The sequence below is a fragment of the Pristiophorus japonicus genome, chromosome 17 (assembly GCF_044704955.1).
Source record: "Pristiophorus japonicus isolate sPriJap1 chromosome 17, sPriJap1.hap1, whole genome shotgun sequence".
NCBI lineage: Eukaryota > Metazoa > Chordata > Chondrichthyes > Pristiophoridae > Pristiophorus > Pristiophorus japonicus.
Genome location: NC_091993.1, coordinates 125,470,434 through 125,489,320, shown reverse-complemented (window position 1 = coordinate 125,489,320; position 18,887 = coordinate 125,470,434). Strand labels below are relative to the sequence as shown.

The window sequence follows — 18,887 nt, the reverse complement described above, 5'->3', positions numbered from 1 at the left end:
AGCCAATGAAACATAGAAAATAGGTTCAGGAGTTTGCCATTCGGCCCTTCGAGACTGCACCACCATTCAGTATGATCATGGCTGATCATGCAGTGCTCCATCAGTGAAGAACTTTTTGAAGTGTAGTCACTGTTATAATGCAAGCTCCCATAAACAGCAAAGTGATAATGACCAGATAATCTGTTTTATTTTTGTTCTGTTGATTGAAGGATAAATATTGACCTGGACTCGGGGAATAACTCCCATGCTCTTCAAAATAGTGCCATGTCCACCTGCGAGGGCAGGTGGGGCCTCGGTTTAACGTCTCATCCGAAAGATGGCACCTCCGGAGTGCAGTGCTCCCTCAGTACTGCACTGGGAGTGTCGGCCTGGATTTTTGTGCTCAAGTGTGTGGAGTGGGACTTGAACCCACGACCTTCTGACTCAGGAGAGGGTGCTGCCCACTGAGCCACGGCTGACACCCATGGGTGATTGCAATGGCAGTATTTCGATGGAGTGGAGCTTGTAATGACACTTGATGGGGTGAATAAGGAGAGGTTATTTCCTCAACGTGGTGAGTTAGTGACGAGGGGGATTCAAATTGAAATTGTTACTAAGAAGAATGTGGAGCTCAGTTAGGAGCAATTTGTTCGTGCAGGTTGCTGTTGGAATATGGAACGCTTTGACAGGGGGAGTACTGGAGGAGGACATGATTGCAAAGGGAAGATTCTGCTTGATGTTCAGAGGCACTACATAGTTCAAGGAGGAGTTGGATCAGAGCTTGTAACTTTTAATTGCAAAAATTGAAAGGCTAGAAGTGCGTTACTGTCATTTAACGCACTGTACGCAACACTGCTGTACTGTAATTTTAATATATGATGCACTCTGCACTCCGTGCACTGCTGAGATTTTACATGACCATATGTATATAATTTGTGCAGTTCATGAGCTGTGAAGTCCTTGCTCTCGTAAGGGAATTGATAACTCATTTACAATCTCTTGGATTTCCAGGGTTGTTTGAGAGAATCTGCTCAACTGGGATCGTTGCCCACACCTTGTAATAGGTTCTTTGACTTTTATCCAAAGGTTATAGGATTTATTGAATTATAACTTTCTAACGCAAAGTATTGCAGTTTATAATTGCAAATGTGGGCAATAAAATCTGGCTGCTTGTGCAATAAGAATCAGGTTTGCAGGGTTTGTATCTCTTCACGTCGTTACTGTTGTGCTGTGTGTTCTTTCTTGAGGGCAGAGAGATTCATTGTATGAATTATCAGTTCCTCTGCACAACGTGGCCCTTGCTGGCAACCCAGAACCTCCTAGGAGGGAGGTGTGGGAAAGGTTCATGAATAGGAGAGGGGGAAGGAGTGAGGGAGGTTCACGAACAGGAGAGAGGGAAGGAGTGTAGGAGGTTCACAAATAGGAGAGGGGGAAGGAGTGTAGGAGGTTCACGAACAGGAGAGGAGGAAGGAGTGTAGGAGGTTCACGAACAGGAGAGGGAAGGAGTGAGAGAGGTTCACGAACAGGAGAGGGGGAAAGGAGTGTAGGAGGTTCACGAACAGGAGAGGGAAGGAGTGAGAGAGGTTCACGAACAGGAGAGGGGGAAGGAGTGTAGGAGGTTCACGAACAGGAGAGGGGGGAAGAGTGAGAGGGGTTCACGAACAGGAGAGGGGAAAGGAGTGAGAGAGGTTCACGAAGAGGAGAGGTGGAAGGAGTGAGTGAGGTTCACGTCTGAAGATGTTGATTTCCCACTGGAGTAAAGTTGAGATCATATCAAAAATACTGTGATTTGTCTAATATGTCTAATTTAGGGGGTTGCACAAAATTTTGGTGTGAGAAATTGTCCAAAATAAACTTTAATCCTGATGCTCCCTGCCTTCTGAAGCTATGCCTCTTGATTATACCACCGTCTGTAAAATGAATCCCTCCTATTACCATATATTTAAAGATGGTTACACTTTGATATGGTTTCTTTTTTTAAAGAACTAATCAGTTTTTTTTTCTTTTCCCATTTTTTCCCCCCAGTATTTACTAGAAATGAAAAGTTTAATTTTGCCGCCAGAGCACATTCTGAAGCGGGGAGACAGTGAAGCAATAGCATATGCTTTCTTTCACCTTCAACACTGGAAGAGGGTAGAGGGGGCCCTTAACCTATTGCACTGTACGTGGGAAGGCAGTAAGTATCCTTTTGCTGTTTGTGTCAAAGCTCACTAACCTAATTCAAAGCGATTTTCAAGTGATCTTGTTTAATTGGATGGTCTGAGCACTGCGAGTCTCATGCTGTTTTTGTAATGAAGATTAACTGGAATGTGAAGGGATTCCCTTGGTTCTAAACCTCTGTCTGATGTGATTATTCTCCAGCATGTGACTCTTTATTGGGAGATTCGTTGAGGGGAATAATCTTGATCAAGGCCTTTGAGACCTTTATTTGGTTAAAGCAGAATAAGCTGTGTTACTTTTCATACCAGCCTTGCTGGCATTTTAACTGCAATATATAGTTGCAGTTTACCTGTTGGTTAGTGTATGTTAACTTTGGCGAGCTAGGAACTGAAAATAGATAAAACCAGCGCACTGAGTTTCTAGCTCTTGGACTTTTATGACAATCTGACCACTTTTTGTTTCCAGATTTATTCAATTCTGTTACACCACTTGTCACAGTGAGATTTGAACTCACGACCTCCTAGGTTGCCAGTACCATAACCACTAGGCAATCGTTACCCTGAGATCAAACTGCTGAATGCGTTAGGGAAAGCTAAAGGAGGAGAGCTAGGGAAAGATATGTACAGTCATGTGTAGTCACTGTTGTAATGTAGGAAACGTGGCAGCCAATTTTCACACAGCAAGCTCCCACAAACAGCAATGTGATAATGACCTGATCATCTGTTTTTGTGATGTTGATTGAGGGGTAAATATTAGCCCCAGGACACCAGGGATAACTCCCCTGTTCTTCTTCGCAGTAGTGCCATGGGATCTTTTACGTCCACTTCAGAGGGCAGACGGGACCTCGGTTTAACATCTCATCCGAAAGACAGCACCTCCAACAGTGCAGCACCTCCCTCAGTACTGCACTGGAGTGTCAGCCTAGATTTATGTGCTCAAGTCCCTGGAGTGGGACTTGAACCCACAACCTTCTGACTCAGAGGCAAGTGTGCTGCCCACTGAGCCACGGCTGACATTGAGGGAGGGGGGGGAGGGGGGGAGAGAGAGGAGGGGGAGGGGGGGAGAGAGAAGAGGGGGAGGGGGGGGAAGGGGGGGAAGAGAGGGGGGGGGAGAGAGGGGGAGGGAGAGAGGGCGGGAGGGGAGGGGGGGAGAGAGGGCGGGGCGGGAGGGGAGGGGGGGTGAGAGAGGCGGGGAGGGGGGAGAGGGGGGGAGAGAGAGAGAGGCGGGGCGGGAGGGGAGGGGAGGGGAGGGGGAGTGAGAGGCGCGGGGAGGGGGGGGTGAGAGAGGCGGGGAGGGGGGGATATGTACTCCCCTGTCCGATACCTCCGAACAGTTTACCTATGGGATTAATCAGCAATGATGAGGATGAAAGTAGAAGTATGGTTGTGTAGTGGTAATGTTGCTGGACCGATAATCTAGAAACCTTGAGTTCAAATCACACAATGGCAGTTTGAGAATTTTACTTAAATCTCAATAAAAGTAAAACCCATCTGGTTCACTAATGTCCTTTAGGGAAGGAAATCTGCCGTCCTTACCCGGTCTGGTATATATGTGATTCCAGTCCTACACCAACGTGGTTGACTCATAACCCTCTGAAGTGGCCTAGTATTCAAGAAGGCAGCCCACCATATATAAATGCTGACCTTGCCAATGATGCCTACAAGGAACGTTGTAAAAAAAATGTACTGGAAGGAGATCCACCAAATGAAGGTTCCTCCAGACCACGTAACCTCCGCCAGTACTTCTCAGAAAGACCACCCTACTTAATCAGAGGCCTTCTCTGCACCAAGAGGGAGGACTAAGCTGATATCTTAATCTTAGCATGGAAGAAAATAATGAGCATAATTTATATCGCATCTCATCACATCTCTCAAACGTCCCAAATTACGTCACATACTAATTGTGTGGTGGTTCATTGGCAATTGTCAGCTTGCCCACAGCAAAATCCCACAAACAGAAATGAAAGAAATTAGCTAGTGGTGTTGGTTGAGGGAATGATTTTGGCCAGGACACTGGGAGAACAGCCTGCTCTTTTCTTTTGTTGAATTGTGCCATGGGATCTTTAACATAGACCTGAGCACGTGCATAGAACCAGAATCTAAAAAGAAAGAAACTTGCATTTATATAGCGTCTTTCACGACCTCAGGACGTCCCGAAGCGCTTTACAGCCAGTGAAGTACTTTTTGAAGTGCAGTCACTGTTGTAATATAGGAAACGTGTCAGCTAATTTCCACACAAGCAAGATCCCATAAACATTAATGAGCATATAGGCTGTTTTAGTGATGTTGATTGAAGGATAACTATTGTTGTGGACACAGAGGGAGAACTACCCTGCTCTTCTTAGAATTGCATGACATACTGGGGATGAAATTGGATCTCTATAAAGAAAGACTTGCATTTATCTAGCATTTCCCGACTAACGAACGTCTTAAAGTTCTTTACAGCCAATGAAATACTTTGAGTGTAGTCACTGTTGTAATGTGGGAAACGCGGCAGCCAGTTTATGCACAGCAAGCTCCCACAAACAGCAATTTGATGATGACCAGATAATCTGTTTTTGTTACGTTGATTGAGGGATAATTACTGGCCAGGACACCGGCGATAACTCCCCTGCTCTTCTTCGAAATAGTGCCATGGGATCTTTTACATCTACCTGAGAGAGCAGACGGGGCCTCGGTTTAATATCTCATCCAAAAGATGGCACCTCCGACAGTGCAGCACTCCCTCAGCACTGCACATAGAAACATAGAAAATAGGTGCAGGAGTAGGCCATTCGGCCCTTCGAGCCTGCACCACCATTCAATAAGATCATGGCTGATCATTCCCTCAGTACCCCTTTCCTGCTTTCTCTCCATAACCCTTGATCCCTTTAGCCGTAAGGGCCACATCTAACTCCCTCTTGAATATATCCAATGAACTGGCATCAACAACTCTCTGAGTGAAGAAGTTTCTCCTCATCTCAGTCCTAAATGGCCTGCCCCTTATCCTACCACTGGGAGTGTCAGCCTAGATTTTTGTGCTCAAGTCCCTGGAGCGGGACTGGAACTGGAACCCACAACCTTCTGACTCAGAGGCGAGAGTGCTGCCCACTGGGCCACGGCTGACACTTCACGCCCGTTTTCTTGACCCGTGGCTTATTAGGTTATCGGTGGGGAAGTAGATTAGAATACATTCCTACTTTACTCAAGAATGAATTAATCTAATTTAAAAAAAAATCTAAAATGGCCTCTGCAGGCTGGGGGAGAGCTGCAATAATACAATACCCAAGCTCGCTTTACGTCCTCTCACCAATCACTCACCTTTTCCCCCCCCCTTTTTCTGTAAACAAATCACCATAAATCACTTTGCTCATTCGGTCCCATAGGCACCTACACATTCTTTTACCACTCTTCTTCACATAAAAACACTTCTATTTCCTTCCGATACACAAAGCCCAAGGGCACTGTAAACATGAGCCTCAGAACCTTGATTGAAGGTAGTTTGAGCTGGGTGGGTGATGGGATGGGGGCTAATTATGTCTTGGAGGCTGGGGAGATTTCTTTTTAGAATGTAAATTTAATTGCCGTTTCTTCTCAATCTTATTGACTGATAATCAGAGGCTGTAAACGCTGGAGGGAGTTCTTTGGAATGGGTGAAGTTTATTAGGAGGTTTTTAAGTGTGTGAGAGCAGATGCATTCTGTGCGACGTGCATTTGTTGCCGTCTCTGCATGTACACGTGAATTGATTGGAATATGTTTGTGTTCGCTGGAAGAGTAAGAAGGACGTATCTGTACACTCTGGTTTATAACATGACTACTTGGGAAGTTTAAATCTAGATTTCCTCTCTGTCATGAGAAGTTGGTCGATAACTGGCTCAAATTAAGCGTGGGTCCATCGGTCTCTGACAGGGTTATGTGAGCCGATGCATTAGCTGGATTTTACTTGGAATACTACGGGGCCAAAGTTGCCCTCTGCCCCGTTTCCGATAATTTGAATTAACTGAAGATTTAGCGCCCTTGGAGATGGGGCGGAGAATGGAGCGATATTCGGGACTTTGTTTTTTGGGAGCCCTCCCAGCGATCTCGGGCGCTGTTGGAGGTGGGGGCAGAGCGCAACACAGTCCGGGAGCGGAACGGAGTCCGGGGGCGGGGTGGAACGGAATTTGGGGGGGGGGGTGGGGGGGACAGAACAGAGTCCCGGACAGGGTGGAACAGAGCCAAGAGCGGGGCGGGGGGCGGGCAGTGTCCTTCCCCTTCTCACCCTCCGATTGCCCCTGGGCAGAAAGGTCTTACTGCCGCAGTGACAGGCCTTAAATAAAGGGCCGATTTCGGCCCCATAGACTTTGAAGGAAGGGTTTGATTCTTGTTGCCTCTCAATATGCTTCAGTTATTTACCACATTGAGCTGCATGCGTCCACTCAACATCCTTCAAGGGATATGGGGATAGTGCGGGACGGTGGAGGTAGACAATCAGCCATGATCTTATTGAATGGCAGAGCAGGCTCGAGGGGCCGAATGGCCGACTGCTGCTCCTATCTCCTGTAATTACCAGCGTAAACCAGGCTCGAACAGACAGAGAAAAGAGTGATTATGAAAAATACACAACAGTCCAGCCAGTATCGGAAAGAGAATGCCAATGTTTTGGCTGACGAAACTTTCATTCTGATTTATGACCAACGTTGGTTCCCGTTCCCATAACGTCTCAAAATCTTCATCCGTGTCTTTAAATCCCTGCATGGTTTTGCCCCTTTCCCTGTAACCTCCTCAGGCCCTATAACCCCTCTCCCAACCTATAACCACCTCCGGCCCTATAACCTCCTCCGTCCCTATAACCCCTCTCCCAACCTATAACCACCTCCGGCCCTATAACCTCCTCCGGCCCTATAATCCCTCTCCCAACCTATAACCACCACCGGCCCTATAACCCCTCTCCCAACCTATAACCACCTCCGGCCCTATAACCCCTCTCCCAACCTATAACCACTTCCGGCCCTATAACCCCTCTCCCAACCTATAACCTCCTCCGGCCCTATAACCCCTCTCCCAACCTATAACCACCTCCGGCCCTATAACCCCTCTCCCAACCTATAACCTCCTCCGGCCCTATAACCCCTCTCCCAACCTATAACCACCTCCGGCCCTATAACCCCTCTCCCAACCTATAACCTCCTCCGGCCCTATAACCCCTCTCCCAACCTATAACCACCTCCGGCCCTATAACCCTTCTCCCAACCTACAACCACCTCCGGCCCTATAACCCCTCTCCCAACCTACAACCACCTCCGGCCCTATAACCCCTCTCCCAACCTACAACCACCTCCGGCCCTATAACCCCTCTCCCAACCTATAACCTCCTCCGGCCCTATAACCCCTCTCCCAACCTATAACCACCTCCGGCCCTATAACCCTTCTCCCAACCTACAACCACCTCCGGCCCTATAACCCCTCTCCCAACCTACAACCACCTCCGGCCCTATAACCCCTCTCCCAACCTACAACCACCTCCGGCCCTATAACCCCTCTCCCAACCTATAACCTCCTCCGGCCCTATAACCCCTCTCCCAACCTATAACCACCTCCGGCCCTATACCCTCTCTCCCAACCTATAACCACCTCCGGCCCTATAACCCCTCTCCCAACCTACAACCACCTCCGGCCCTATAACACCTCTCCCAACCTATAACCTCCTCCGGCCCTATAACCCCTCTCCCAACCTATAACCTCCTCAGGCTCTATAACCCCTCTCCCAACCTATAACTACCTCCAGCCCGATAACCCCTCTCCCAACCTATAACTACCTCCAGCCCGATAACCCCTCTCCCAACCTATAACCACCTCCGGCCCTATAACCCTTCTCCCAACCTACAACCACCTCCGGCCCTATAACCCCTCTCCCAACCTACAACCACCTCCGGCCCTATACCCTCTCTCCCAACCTATAACCTCCTTCGGCCCTATAACCCCTCTCCCAACCTACAACCACCTCCGGCCCTATACCCTCTCTCCCAACCTATAACCTCCTTCGGCCCTATAACCCCTCTCCCAACCTACAACCACCTCCGGCCCTATAACCCCTCTCCCAACCTACAACCACCTCCGGCCCTATACCCTCTCTCCCAACCTACAACCACCTCCGGCCCTATACCCTCTCTCCCAACCTATAACCTCCTCCGGCCCTATAACCCTCTCTCCCAACCTATAACCTCCTCCGGCCCTATAACCCCTCTCCCAACCTACAACCACCTCCGGCCCTATACCCTCTCTCCCAACCTTTCCACTCCTCAGAATTTCCCTTTCACTTCATTCAACTATTGTTAGCTGTGCTTTCAGCCTGCTACCCCCGTGGTGTGGAATCCCCTTCCTAAATTCCCCCCCTGCCCCCATCACTGTCTCTCCTCCTTTCAGACGCTCCTTAAAACCTACCGCTCCAAATACCTCCTTTAGTTTGGTGTCCTGTGAAATGCCTCGGGATATTTTTCTTTACTAAGGCATCTATATAAAAGCCAAGTGTTGCCAGTTGCTCCTCGATGTGGAACAGCTTAAAGTTGAAACATTCGAGGGAGGGAGTGAGAAGGGAAGTTTTAAGCAGACTTTGCAAGGTCAGTTTGTGCCCATTATTTGGTGAACTTCCGCATTTATTAAATGAAAGTATCGGTGCTTTTTCACTTCCAGACCTCGAGCACTCCCAGGCAAAGAACAGCTCGGGTTAACGCCTGGCTGATGGAATTCAGTGTGGTCGGTGCCGCCATCCTTTGGGAATCCTTGCCCTAATCCAGGACATTTCATCATCATAGGCAGTCCCCCGAAACGAGGGTGACTTGCTTCCACTTCCCGGGATGGCGGGACTGACATATCAAGAAAGACTGGATCAACTGGGCTTGTATTCACTGGAGTTCAGAAGAGTGAGAGGGGATCTCATAGAAACGTTTAAAATTCTGATGGGTTTAGACAGGTTAGATGCAGGAAGAATGTTCCCAATGTTGGGGAAGTCCAGAACCAGGGGTCACAGTCTAAGGATAAGGGGTAAGCCATTTCGGACCGAGATGAGGAGAAACTTCTTCACCCAGAGAGTTGTGAACCTGTGGAATTCTCTACCACAGAAAGTTGTTGAGGCTAATTCATTAAATATATTCAAAAAGGAGTTAGATGTAGTCCTTACTACTCGGGGGATCAAGGGGTATGGTGCGAAAGCAGGAATGGGGTACTGAAGTTGCATGTTCAGCCATGAACTCATTGAATGGCGGTGCAGGCTCGAAGGGCCGAATGGCCTACACCTGCACCTATTTCCTATGTTTCTATGTTTCACAGGTGTTTCAATGAAGGACCTAATATTCCAGATCCCGGACTGCATGTTGAAGGGTGGAAGATGCCTGTGCGTGGATTCTTTTAACGTGTGGTGGGCGTTGCACACCAGCCACCACACGGACTTGACAGAGGCAAGGATTAACCAAGACGACTGGAGACCAGCTCTACTGCACGGACCGAGTGCGCACACATTTCGCAGTGTGGGCTGGGCCCCTGGGCCCTCGCCTCTCCTGGGCCCCGATCACGTCCCTCTACAATCTCTCCCCGCTCCTGCGCCCTGACCTCGCCACTACTTCGCCCCGACCTCACCGCCAAACATTTCGGTTGCTGTTGAAGAACTCATGCCACCGTTTGAGAAGAGGAGCAGAAGTTCTCCTGTTCTGGCTAACATTCCTCCCTCAACCAGTGCCATCCAAAAAAACAAATTAACTGGTGTATTTTTCTTTTTGCTGGTTGTGGGATTTTGCTGTGTGCAAACTAACAGGCTGCATGGGAAGTGCGGTAATTGTTATGTGGACGTTGTAATTCTTTGTATGTGAAGTGCTTTGCAATGTTTGTGAGAGATGTGGTGATCTGGTGCCTTGAGAGGATGGGCAGGTGATGAACTCCCACTGGACTAGCTTCCCCTGTCTATCCACCTTGAACCATAGAATCACAGAAATTTACAGCACGGAAGGAGGCCATTCGGCCCATCGTGTCCGCGCCGGCCATGAAAGAGCTATCCCGCCTAATCCCACTTTCCAGCTCTGGGTCCGTAGCCCTGTGGGTTACGGCACTTCAAGTGCACATCTAAGTATTTTGTTAAATGTGGTGAGGGTTTCTGCCTCTACCACCCGTTCAGGCAGCGAGTTCCAGACCCCCACCACCCTCTGGGTGAAAAAATTTCCCATCAAATGCCCTCTAAACTTCCTACCAATTACTTTAAATCTATGCCCCTGGTTGTTGACCCCTCTGCTAAGGGAAATAGGTCCGTCCTATCCAGGCCCCTCATAATTTTATACACCTCAAAAAGGTCTCCCCTCAGCCTCCTCTGTACGTCAGTGTACTGACTCGTGTGATCCTTTCCTTGCGCCATACGAACATGTATTTACGTTCTGAGTGAGCTGTCTAGCAGGTTGTCAGCACTGAGGGGTGAATGTTGGGAGTGGACCTTTGTCCTGCTCTCTGGTAGAGTTGCGTCAGTGCCTCAACAATGTGGTGCTTGGGGTGTAAATGCCTTCTCCCAAGTATCATAACAAGGAGACACGAGTAGCATTTGGATATTCTGATCTACCTGGAAACTTTTGGAGCAGTGAACCAGATCTCTATGCCACAATTAAGGAATGGGGCTGTATCTGATAATTACCATAAAATTGGGGAATATGGCATTTCTTTCTCACCCTAAAGTATTATTTTGCAATTTTTGGCTGTTAGACTACAGTACTTTCACCACCGTCACTTTCGTATCTTACTTTGTGTGTGTCTCTCCCTGCCCTTTCTCTCTCCTATTTCAATTCTGTCTCGCGCTCTTGCTCTCTCTCCTTCCTTCCATTTCAAATTCTGTCTCTTGCTCTCTCTCTCTCTTTCCTTCCATTTCACATTCTGTCTCTTGCTCTCTCTCCTTTCATTTCAATTCTGTCTGTCTTCAGTTGTCTTGTCTGTCTGTCTCTCTCTATCTATCTATCTATCTATCTCCTTTCTTCCATTTCAATTCTCTCTCTCTCTCTATCTATCTATCTATCTATCTATCTATCTATCTATCTATCTATCTATCTATCTATCTATCTATCTATCTCCTTTCTTCCATTTCAATTCTGTTTCTCTCTCTCTCTCTCTATCTCTATCTATTTATCTCCCTCCTTTCTTCCATTCAATTCTGTCTGTCAAGTTCTCCCTCTCTTCCTCCCTCCCGCTCTCGCTCTCTTTCTCTCTCTCTCCCCCTCTCTCCCTTCCTCCCTCCCTCCCTCCCTCCCCGTGCTTTCTCGCTCTCTCTGCCTCTCGCTCTCTCTCCAATTCTCTCCCCTCCTTCACTTCATTCTGTTCCATTGGGACCCGAAGGACTCGCTGATCAATTGTTTCTGCCAATGGGCTTTTCTTCAATCAGCTGTTTGGTAGGCCGTTTGAAACCTTGAAGTGAGCCAGATGGAGCCTGTGGGCTGGGGTTTGGATATCCTCCGTATAGATCACTGGAAATCAGATTAACCTAAAGCGAGGGAGTTGCATAGTTCCTTTCACAGTATGAGTGCAGGACAATTTGAGCAAAGATAACAAAATTAACATGCGCAGTAACTGAGTTTGGTGTTGTGATTAGCGCCATAATTACATCAGGTTATATAGACACTGTGCATTCAGTTACTCGCACACAATCAAGTTTACCTTGTCTGAGGGTCAGTTATTTAAAGCCAGAACTATTTTTCTTTTACAATGATTACCCAGGATCTCACAAGAAGAGAAACGTTCACTCTAGAGACTGCAGCATTGCTGGAACATCTGTGCTTTATTACAGTGTATACTGTGTATCTTATCTGTGTTACTGTTCTACTTTCAGCTTTTCGAATGATCCCATATCCCTTGGAGAAAGGTCATCTTTTCTATCCATACCCCAGCTGCACAGAAACAGCAGACCGAGAGTTGCTTCCATGTAAGTTCCATGATCCAACCCTTTATACCTTGATAAAGAATGTTGCTTTTCTCTGCCATTAAATGAGACCTTAAATAAAGTTTTAAGAAAAGTAACAGTCATGTTTTAATAACTTAGTATCAGTTATTCTTATGTTCCTATTCCACCTGCCCTTACCTCTCCCTCAATGCCGCTGAAACCCTGATACGTGCCTTTATCATCTCAAGGTTTAACTTATCAAACCTTCCCCAGGTACTTCCATGCACTGCAAGCTACAGCTACAACCTTAGTTCTCTTCTGCGCAGAGTTCAACAGTCCTATCACTCGCCTCCCCCAAAGCCCATCTCTGCCAGAATGAGTACCTAATGCAGGCGTTCCTGAGGGAGTGCTGCACTGTCAGAGGTGCCGTCTTATGGATGAGACGTTGAACTGAGTCCCTGACTGCCTTTGCAGGTGGACAAGATAGATCCCGTGGCACTATTCAGGAAAGAGCAGGGGAGTTTTCTCCAGTGTCCCGAATGGCATTTAACCCTCAACCAACATCAAAAACTAAATACAGATTAACTGGCCGTTGATCTCATTGCTGTTTGTGGGAGCTTGCTGTGTGTAAATTGGCTGCCGCCTTTCCTACATTACAACAGTGACCATACTTTAAAAAGTACTTCATTTGCTGCAAAGCGCGTTAGGACGTCCTGCGGATGTGAACGGTGCTCTATAAATGCAGGTTCTTTTTGTCTTCAAGAATTGCAGTGTCAGCTGTGGCTCAGTGGGTAGCACACTCTGAGTTTAATGTGAGCCTCTGAGCCAGGAGGTTGTGTGTTCAAGTCCCACTCCAGGGAGTTGAGCACATAAATCTAGGCTGACACTCCAGTGCAGTGCTGAGGGAGTGCTGCACTGTCGGAGGGTGCCGTCTTTCAAATGAGACGAGGTTAAACCAAGGTCCCGTCTGCCCTCTCAGGTGGGCGTAAAAAGAAACATAGAAAATAGGTGCAGGAGTAGCCCATTCGGCCAAAAGACTTTCGAAGAAGAGCAGGGGAGTTATACCCGGTGTCCTGACCAATATTTCTTCCTCAATCAACGTAACAAAAACAGATTATCTGGTCACTATCACATTACTGTTTGTGAGAGTTGCTTGTGCGCAAATTGGCTGCCGCATTTCCCACAGTACAACTGTGACTACACTCCAAAAGTAAAGTAAACTGTCTGTAAAGCGCTTTGAGACGTCTGGTCGTTGTTTTTTTTCACCCCTTTTTTTCCACCCTTTGTTCCTAAATTCCTTCAGGACCTTGTTTGCATGGGCAAGCTCCTTGCCTCCGAGTACACCATTGGCAGTCACACTTTTAAACATTGCGTCCCTGTCCTGTGGAACACCATCCCTAACTCCCTCCACCTTGCCACCTCCCTTCCTGCTTTCGGAAGCCTTGCTTTTGGGTCTTCACCCTAACTTTTCCTCTTTCTCCCTTTTGTTCATTGTTCACATCCCCCAGCCCCCCCCCCCCCAACTCTGTCATACATGAGGAGCACTATAGAAATTTGAAGTTGTTTTAACAAAAATTAAATTTAGTGTTCCAAGTTCTGAAAGAAATGACTGAAAATTTAAACAAAAAGCAGTTTCCATGTTGCATATCTGCAGGTTTAGCTTTGAACTTTCCTCCTATAATTAGGTCAAAAAATGTCCAGACAATTCCCACTGAAAATTCCTGGCATACTGCAGCCCTAAAAGGGTTCACGGTTTTACTGTTGAGTAAATAAATGTAAAATTAGGCTCAGTTAAGCGGAGTGATAATTTTAATCACTCAATGAGTAAGGTACGATTCAGGTGCCCTTCGTAATACTCAAGTTATTTTAATGGCTTAATGTATTATTATGAAGCTTAAAAGCTGTGCCTTATCAGTGCGGGAACTCGGTGCTCTGCTGCAATTTGGAAAGGAATTGCTTCAGGACACAGGTACAGATTCCAGTCCAGACCAGGAGCGCTCGTTATTCACCACGCACTCACTTTTCCAGAGTCTTCAGCTCAGCGTACAAGTTTCTGTTTGGTTTTACGTTGATAGAGGACAAGCAGTTACGTAAATCTTGCTGTTTCTATATTGTGGTTGGAGGGGTGTTAATGCTGAGTGTTTCTGTGGCTGTGTGTCTCTCTGTGTGCGTGTGTCTGTCTGTGTGCTTGCATGATTCTGTGTGTGCCTGTCTGTGTGTGTGTGTGCGCGCCTGTCTGTCTGTGTGTCTATGCCTGTGTGTGCGTGTGCGACTGTCTGTGTGTCTATGCCTGTGTGTGTGCGTGCGCGCCTGTCTGTCTGTGTCTATGCTGTGTGTGTGTGTGCGCGCGTGCCTGTCTGTGTCTATGCCTGTGTGTGTGTGTGCGTCTGTTTGTCTATGCCTGTGTGTGTGTGTGCGTCTGTTTGTCTATGCCTGTGTGTGTGTGTGCGCGTGCCTGTCTGTGTCTATGCCTGTGTGTGAGGTGATGTGTGTGTGTGCGCGCGCCTGTCTGTGTATCTGCCTGTGTGTGCCTGTGAGTGTGTGTGTCTGTCTGTCTGTGTGTCTGGGGAGAGGGTTTGAGTGTTTTGAGCGTGAGCATCACAGGCATCTACAAAAGCGGATCATGGGTTTGTAGCTTCCCGCTTCTATGCAGATGATGCTTTGGGAGGAAGTAAATTCCTACCTGAGACATTGGGTCAAATGGTCACTCGACTAAGATGATGATCTCATTGCTGAGAAGGAATACCCCCAGGGACTGATTGCTGAACGGAAAAAGAACAACACCAACTCATTATAGCTTAAATGGTACCGCTCTAATGAAGGAACAGTGCTTATGAACTTCTGTCAATTCAGCCAAACGCACTTTCATTAGGTTACACAAAGTATTTACAGCACAGAAACAGGCCATTCAGCCCCACGGGTCCGTGCCGGGGTTTATGCTCCACACCAGCCCCCTCCCACCCCTCTCCATCTCACCCTATCCCCATATCCTTCTATTCCCTTCTCCCTCATGTGTTTATCCAGCTTCCCCTTAAATACATCGATACTATTCGCCTCAACCCCTCCCTGTGGCAGCGAGTTCCACATTCTCACCGCTCTCTGGGTAAAGAAAGTTGGAAACCTGATGGTACTGGTTAAAGTACAGGCAACTCTCGACTATCCGGTTCCCCCGGGGATCGGGTTATTCCGGGTCAATGATTTTGCCGCTAGGGTGAGTGCACGTACTTGGCGAGAATGTTTGGGTCCCAGATTTGACGTGGAGAGAAAGGTAAAACCGCGGGCCAGGACACGGTGAACCTTATTGTGTTGGAAGCGGATATTTTTTAAACTCTCTGGAGTGGGACCATTCAATAAACAATTCATTGCGCCCAGGGCTGCAGTTACTCGCTGATGTCAACGCTTTCGTGCAAACAGCGGACCGTGCAGAAAGTGGTCAGCGCAGGACTGTGTGTGGGGTGGGTGTAATGGTCGTGTGTAAGAGCGCGTTAAAGACCAACAATGAGTAGTTTGGACAGCAGCTTTGCGTTGCTTTCTGTTGCAGTTGGGATCAGCTTGTTATTCGGTGCTGAGATTAGAAAAACAGCGAAATGTCCATCTCGCTGCAGCTGTACACGGGACACTATCACAGTTTTTAAAAGTGTCGTTGCAGCGGGTTCTCTGTTAAATCCGTGAATGGATAATTGAGAGTTGCCTGTAGTTATAAAACTAAAATTCTGGCAGCTGTCCTACTGCCCCCTGTACGTCCAAAACACCAGTGTAAAATCAAAGCCATAGACTAGTTTGGAAGTTTTATTTATAACCTGATCAACTCGCGCCCCCCTTCACCGCCACCCTGATCTCTCCACAGACCCACCTCCCCCCAAATCTACCAGGCATGTGATCTATCCACGGTCTTCCCTCCGATCTCTCTCTCTCTCTCTCCCTCCCTCACTCCTCTCCACTCCCTGGCTGTGTCCTGGCTCAGCAGACCTTCCCCTCCCCCCTCCTCCCCCCCCCCCCCCCCCCTCTCCGCCCACCAATCTGTCGGCCTCTCCATCTGACTGGCTGCCGGCTGGGAAACGGAGATCAAGGGCGGGATTTTCGGTTCTGCTCATTTCGGGGCGGTAATGACGGCAGGGCGGTAAAGTTTGCGCCCGGGAACAATTTGCGCCTCAGTCAGTAAAATTGGTCAGCTGGGCCCGGAGTTTGGGGCGGAGTGCTAAGGGAGGCCCCTCTCTCAGGGCACTGGGCCGGCTGAGCATGGGAAAATCCCGAGCTAAACAGCCGGCCTCGGAGCGCTGTAAGATAGGCCTGGGGAGGGATCAGGAGGGAGCGGGGAGAAACCTGAAAAAAAAACGCCAAATACATTCTCAATAAATAACTCAAGCTACTACAACAAAAATCGCAAAAAAAAAAATGCACTTACCTGAGGTCGACATCACTTACCTCACTGCAACCGCTACAGCTCGGACCGCCAGCTTTCACAGGCGTTCCCAGCACGGTGCTTAACGCAGCACTATGGATCGGGGGGGGTGGCCAAAAATCGAGCTGGTGTCGCAACCTGGGGTGTTGCACACTGGCTCGCCATTTCCAGGCGGTACTGCTCCGTGCCCCCTCTAAACCTGCACCGACAGTCCCGGCGAGGCACTGTAAGCTGCCCACCCCCTTTGGGAGTGCTCCCTGCCCCCATTGCCACCCCTCTGGGGTGCTAACAAGGCGGCAGTAGACCAAAAATCCAGCCCCTCCCAAAAATGTTTAATTGGGGCCCCGCCGTTAAATCCAGGGGGCTTCACAGCTCTCTTCCCCCGTAAATATCTGGGCCAAAAACTACAGGGGAAAAAAAAAAGCAATTTTGAGAGTAATTTGAAATTTTATCTGAGATTATGGAGAGATATTTGCACGCAGACAAGAAAAACCAGCGAGCCAGAAAAGAAACCAACAGCACTGGAAATAAATAATCGGTTCATGGGTGCCTGAAAGAGAAAACGCAGGTTAGCAGTTCAGGTGTGTGACCTTTTATTAGAACAGAGAGTAAAGGCACGGAAACAATTTGTTCCTGTATGAGTGGAGATTGTGATCGTGATATGGTCGCACGGCAGACTGCAACGCAACTGCTGCCACACCAGGAACCATTTTGCATTGACTTTCTTGGGCCAGTTACGGTCTCTCAGTGGAATAAAAATGCTTTATTTCAAGGATTTTGTCACTCTGGACAAGTAGTCAAGCAGAGTCTCGGTTTAGACTTTCAGATTTTGCCTGTGAGCCACAGTAGCTATCGGAGAGGAGATGCCTCCCTTCTTCGCCAGTTTAGGCTCGGTTTGACCATTCGCCTGAGAGGTCAGAGGGCAGCATTGTGTCCACCATTTGAGCCAAATCTTCACCTAATGAAGGGGTTTTTGTCCTGAATTCTATAACGTTGGTTTGTTCTTTTTCTATATTGCTTTTTTCACAAACAGCAGCACATTTGTACAAATGCAGTTGCGATTTACATAGAATTACATCAGATATACGACACAGAAACAGGCCATTCGGCCCAACCAGTCCATGCCGGCGTTTATGCTCCACTCGAGCCTGCTCCCGTCTTTCCCCATCTAAATCTATCAGCATAACTCTCTATTCCCTTCTCCCCCATATGCAATCCAGTCTTCTCTGAAATAAATCGATACTATTCGCCTCAACCCCTCCCTGTGACATTTTCACCACTCTCTGGGCAAAGATATTTGTGCTGGATTCCCTATTGGATTTAGATTAGGGCAGTTCTTACTGCAACAGCCGTGATGAGCAGAATGACATTGGTTCAAATTCCTGACTCATTTGTGCTGCGCTGTGCTGTGGGTAGGCGGGAGTAACCAGCAGGAGGATTCCTTCTGGGTTTCCCAGCAAAAGGAATGGGAAATCAGTGAGGGTGCCCTCACTGGTCTCGGACTGCGTGCCTTCCAAGTACCCTGCGAAGACACAGCATTGCAAGTGGCTAGCAATTAAGCTAGCCAGCTCTTGGCCACAAAGGCATGGGGCTCAGAGAAGCATAGGCATCCTTAATAATAAACGGGCGCAGAAAATAAAAAGCTAATGGAATGTTAGCCTTTATAACTAGAGGGCTAGAATATAGAAAATAGGTGCAGGAGTAGGCCATTCAGCCCTTCGAGCCTGCACCACAAGGGAAGGAAGTTTTGCTACAGCTGGAGCAGTGTGTGCAGTTTTGGGTACCGCACCTGAGAAAGGATATATTGGCCTTGGAAGGAGCGCAGATTCGCCAGAATGTTACCGGGCTCCGGAGAGATTACATAAACTGGGCACTTATTCCCTGGAATATAGAAGGCGATTGAAGTTTTTAGCATCTTGAAAGAATATTGTAGGGTCGATGGAGAGAAACTTTATCCGCTGGTGCAGGAGTCGAGGACGTTGGGATATAACCTTAAAATCAGAGCCCAGCCATCCAGGAGAGAAGTTAGGAAACACTTCTTCACATACAGGGTGGCAGTAGTGTGGAACTCTCGCCCACACACAGCAGTAGGTGCCAGCTCGATTGATCATTCTAAATCTGTGAGATCGATAGATTTTTGTTAGACAAGGGTATCAGAGGATATGGAACCAAGGCAGGTGGATGGAGTTAGGTCACAGATCTCATTGAATGGCGGAACAGGTTCGAGGGGCTGAATGGCCTCCTCCTATTCCCACGTTCATTTAGGCAAATGTTACCATTTGTTCATTGTCGACGGGTCAAAATCCTGGAATTCTCTACCAACCTCATCGGGCACAAGGACTACGGTAGTTCAAGGAGAAGGATTTTCCCCTTCCCCAGGGCAGCTAGGAATGGGCAATTATCGCAGCCTTGCCAGTGTTGCTAATGACCCATAAGAACATAAGAAATAGGAGCAGGAGTCGGCCATCTGGCCCCTCGAGCCTG

The 18,887-nt window shown here is 48.0% G+C and overlaps 1 protein-coding gene across 6 annotated transcripts in view; it reads left to right on the top strand.

Moving 5' to 3' along the window:
• LOC139228079 (suppressor of tumorigenicity 7 protein homolog) overlaps window positions 1–18,887 on the top strand; it is a 197,262-nt gene that overhangs the window by 163,100 nt on the left and 15,275 nt on the right. For all 6 annotated transcript variants that reach the window (XM_070859248.1, XM_070859246.1, XM_070859250.1 and 3 more), the window contains 2 exons: window positions 2,005–2,155; window positions 11,951–12,043. In XM_070859248.1, coding sequence (XP_070715349.1) covers window positions 2,005–2,155; window positions 11,951–12,043 — 244 coding nt within the window. The remainder of the gene's footprint in view (window positions 1–2,004; window positions 2,156–11,950; window positions 12,044–18,887) is intronic.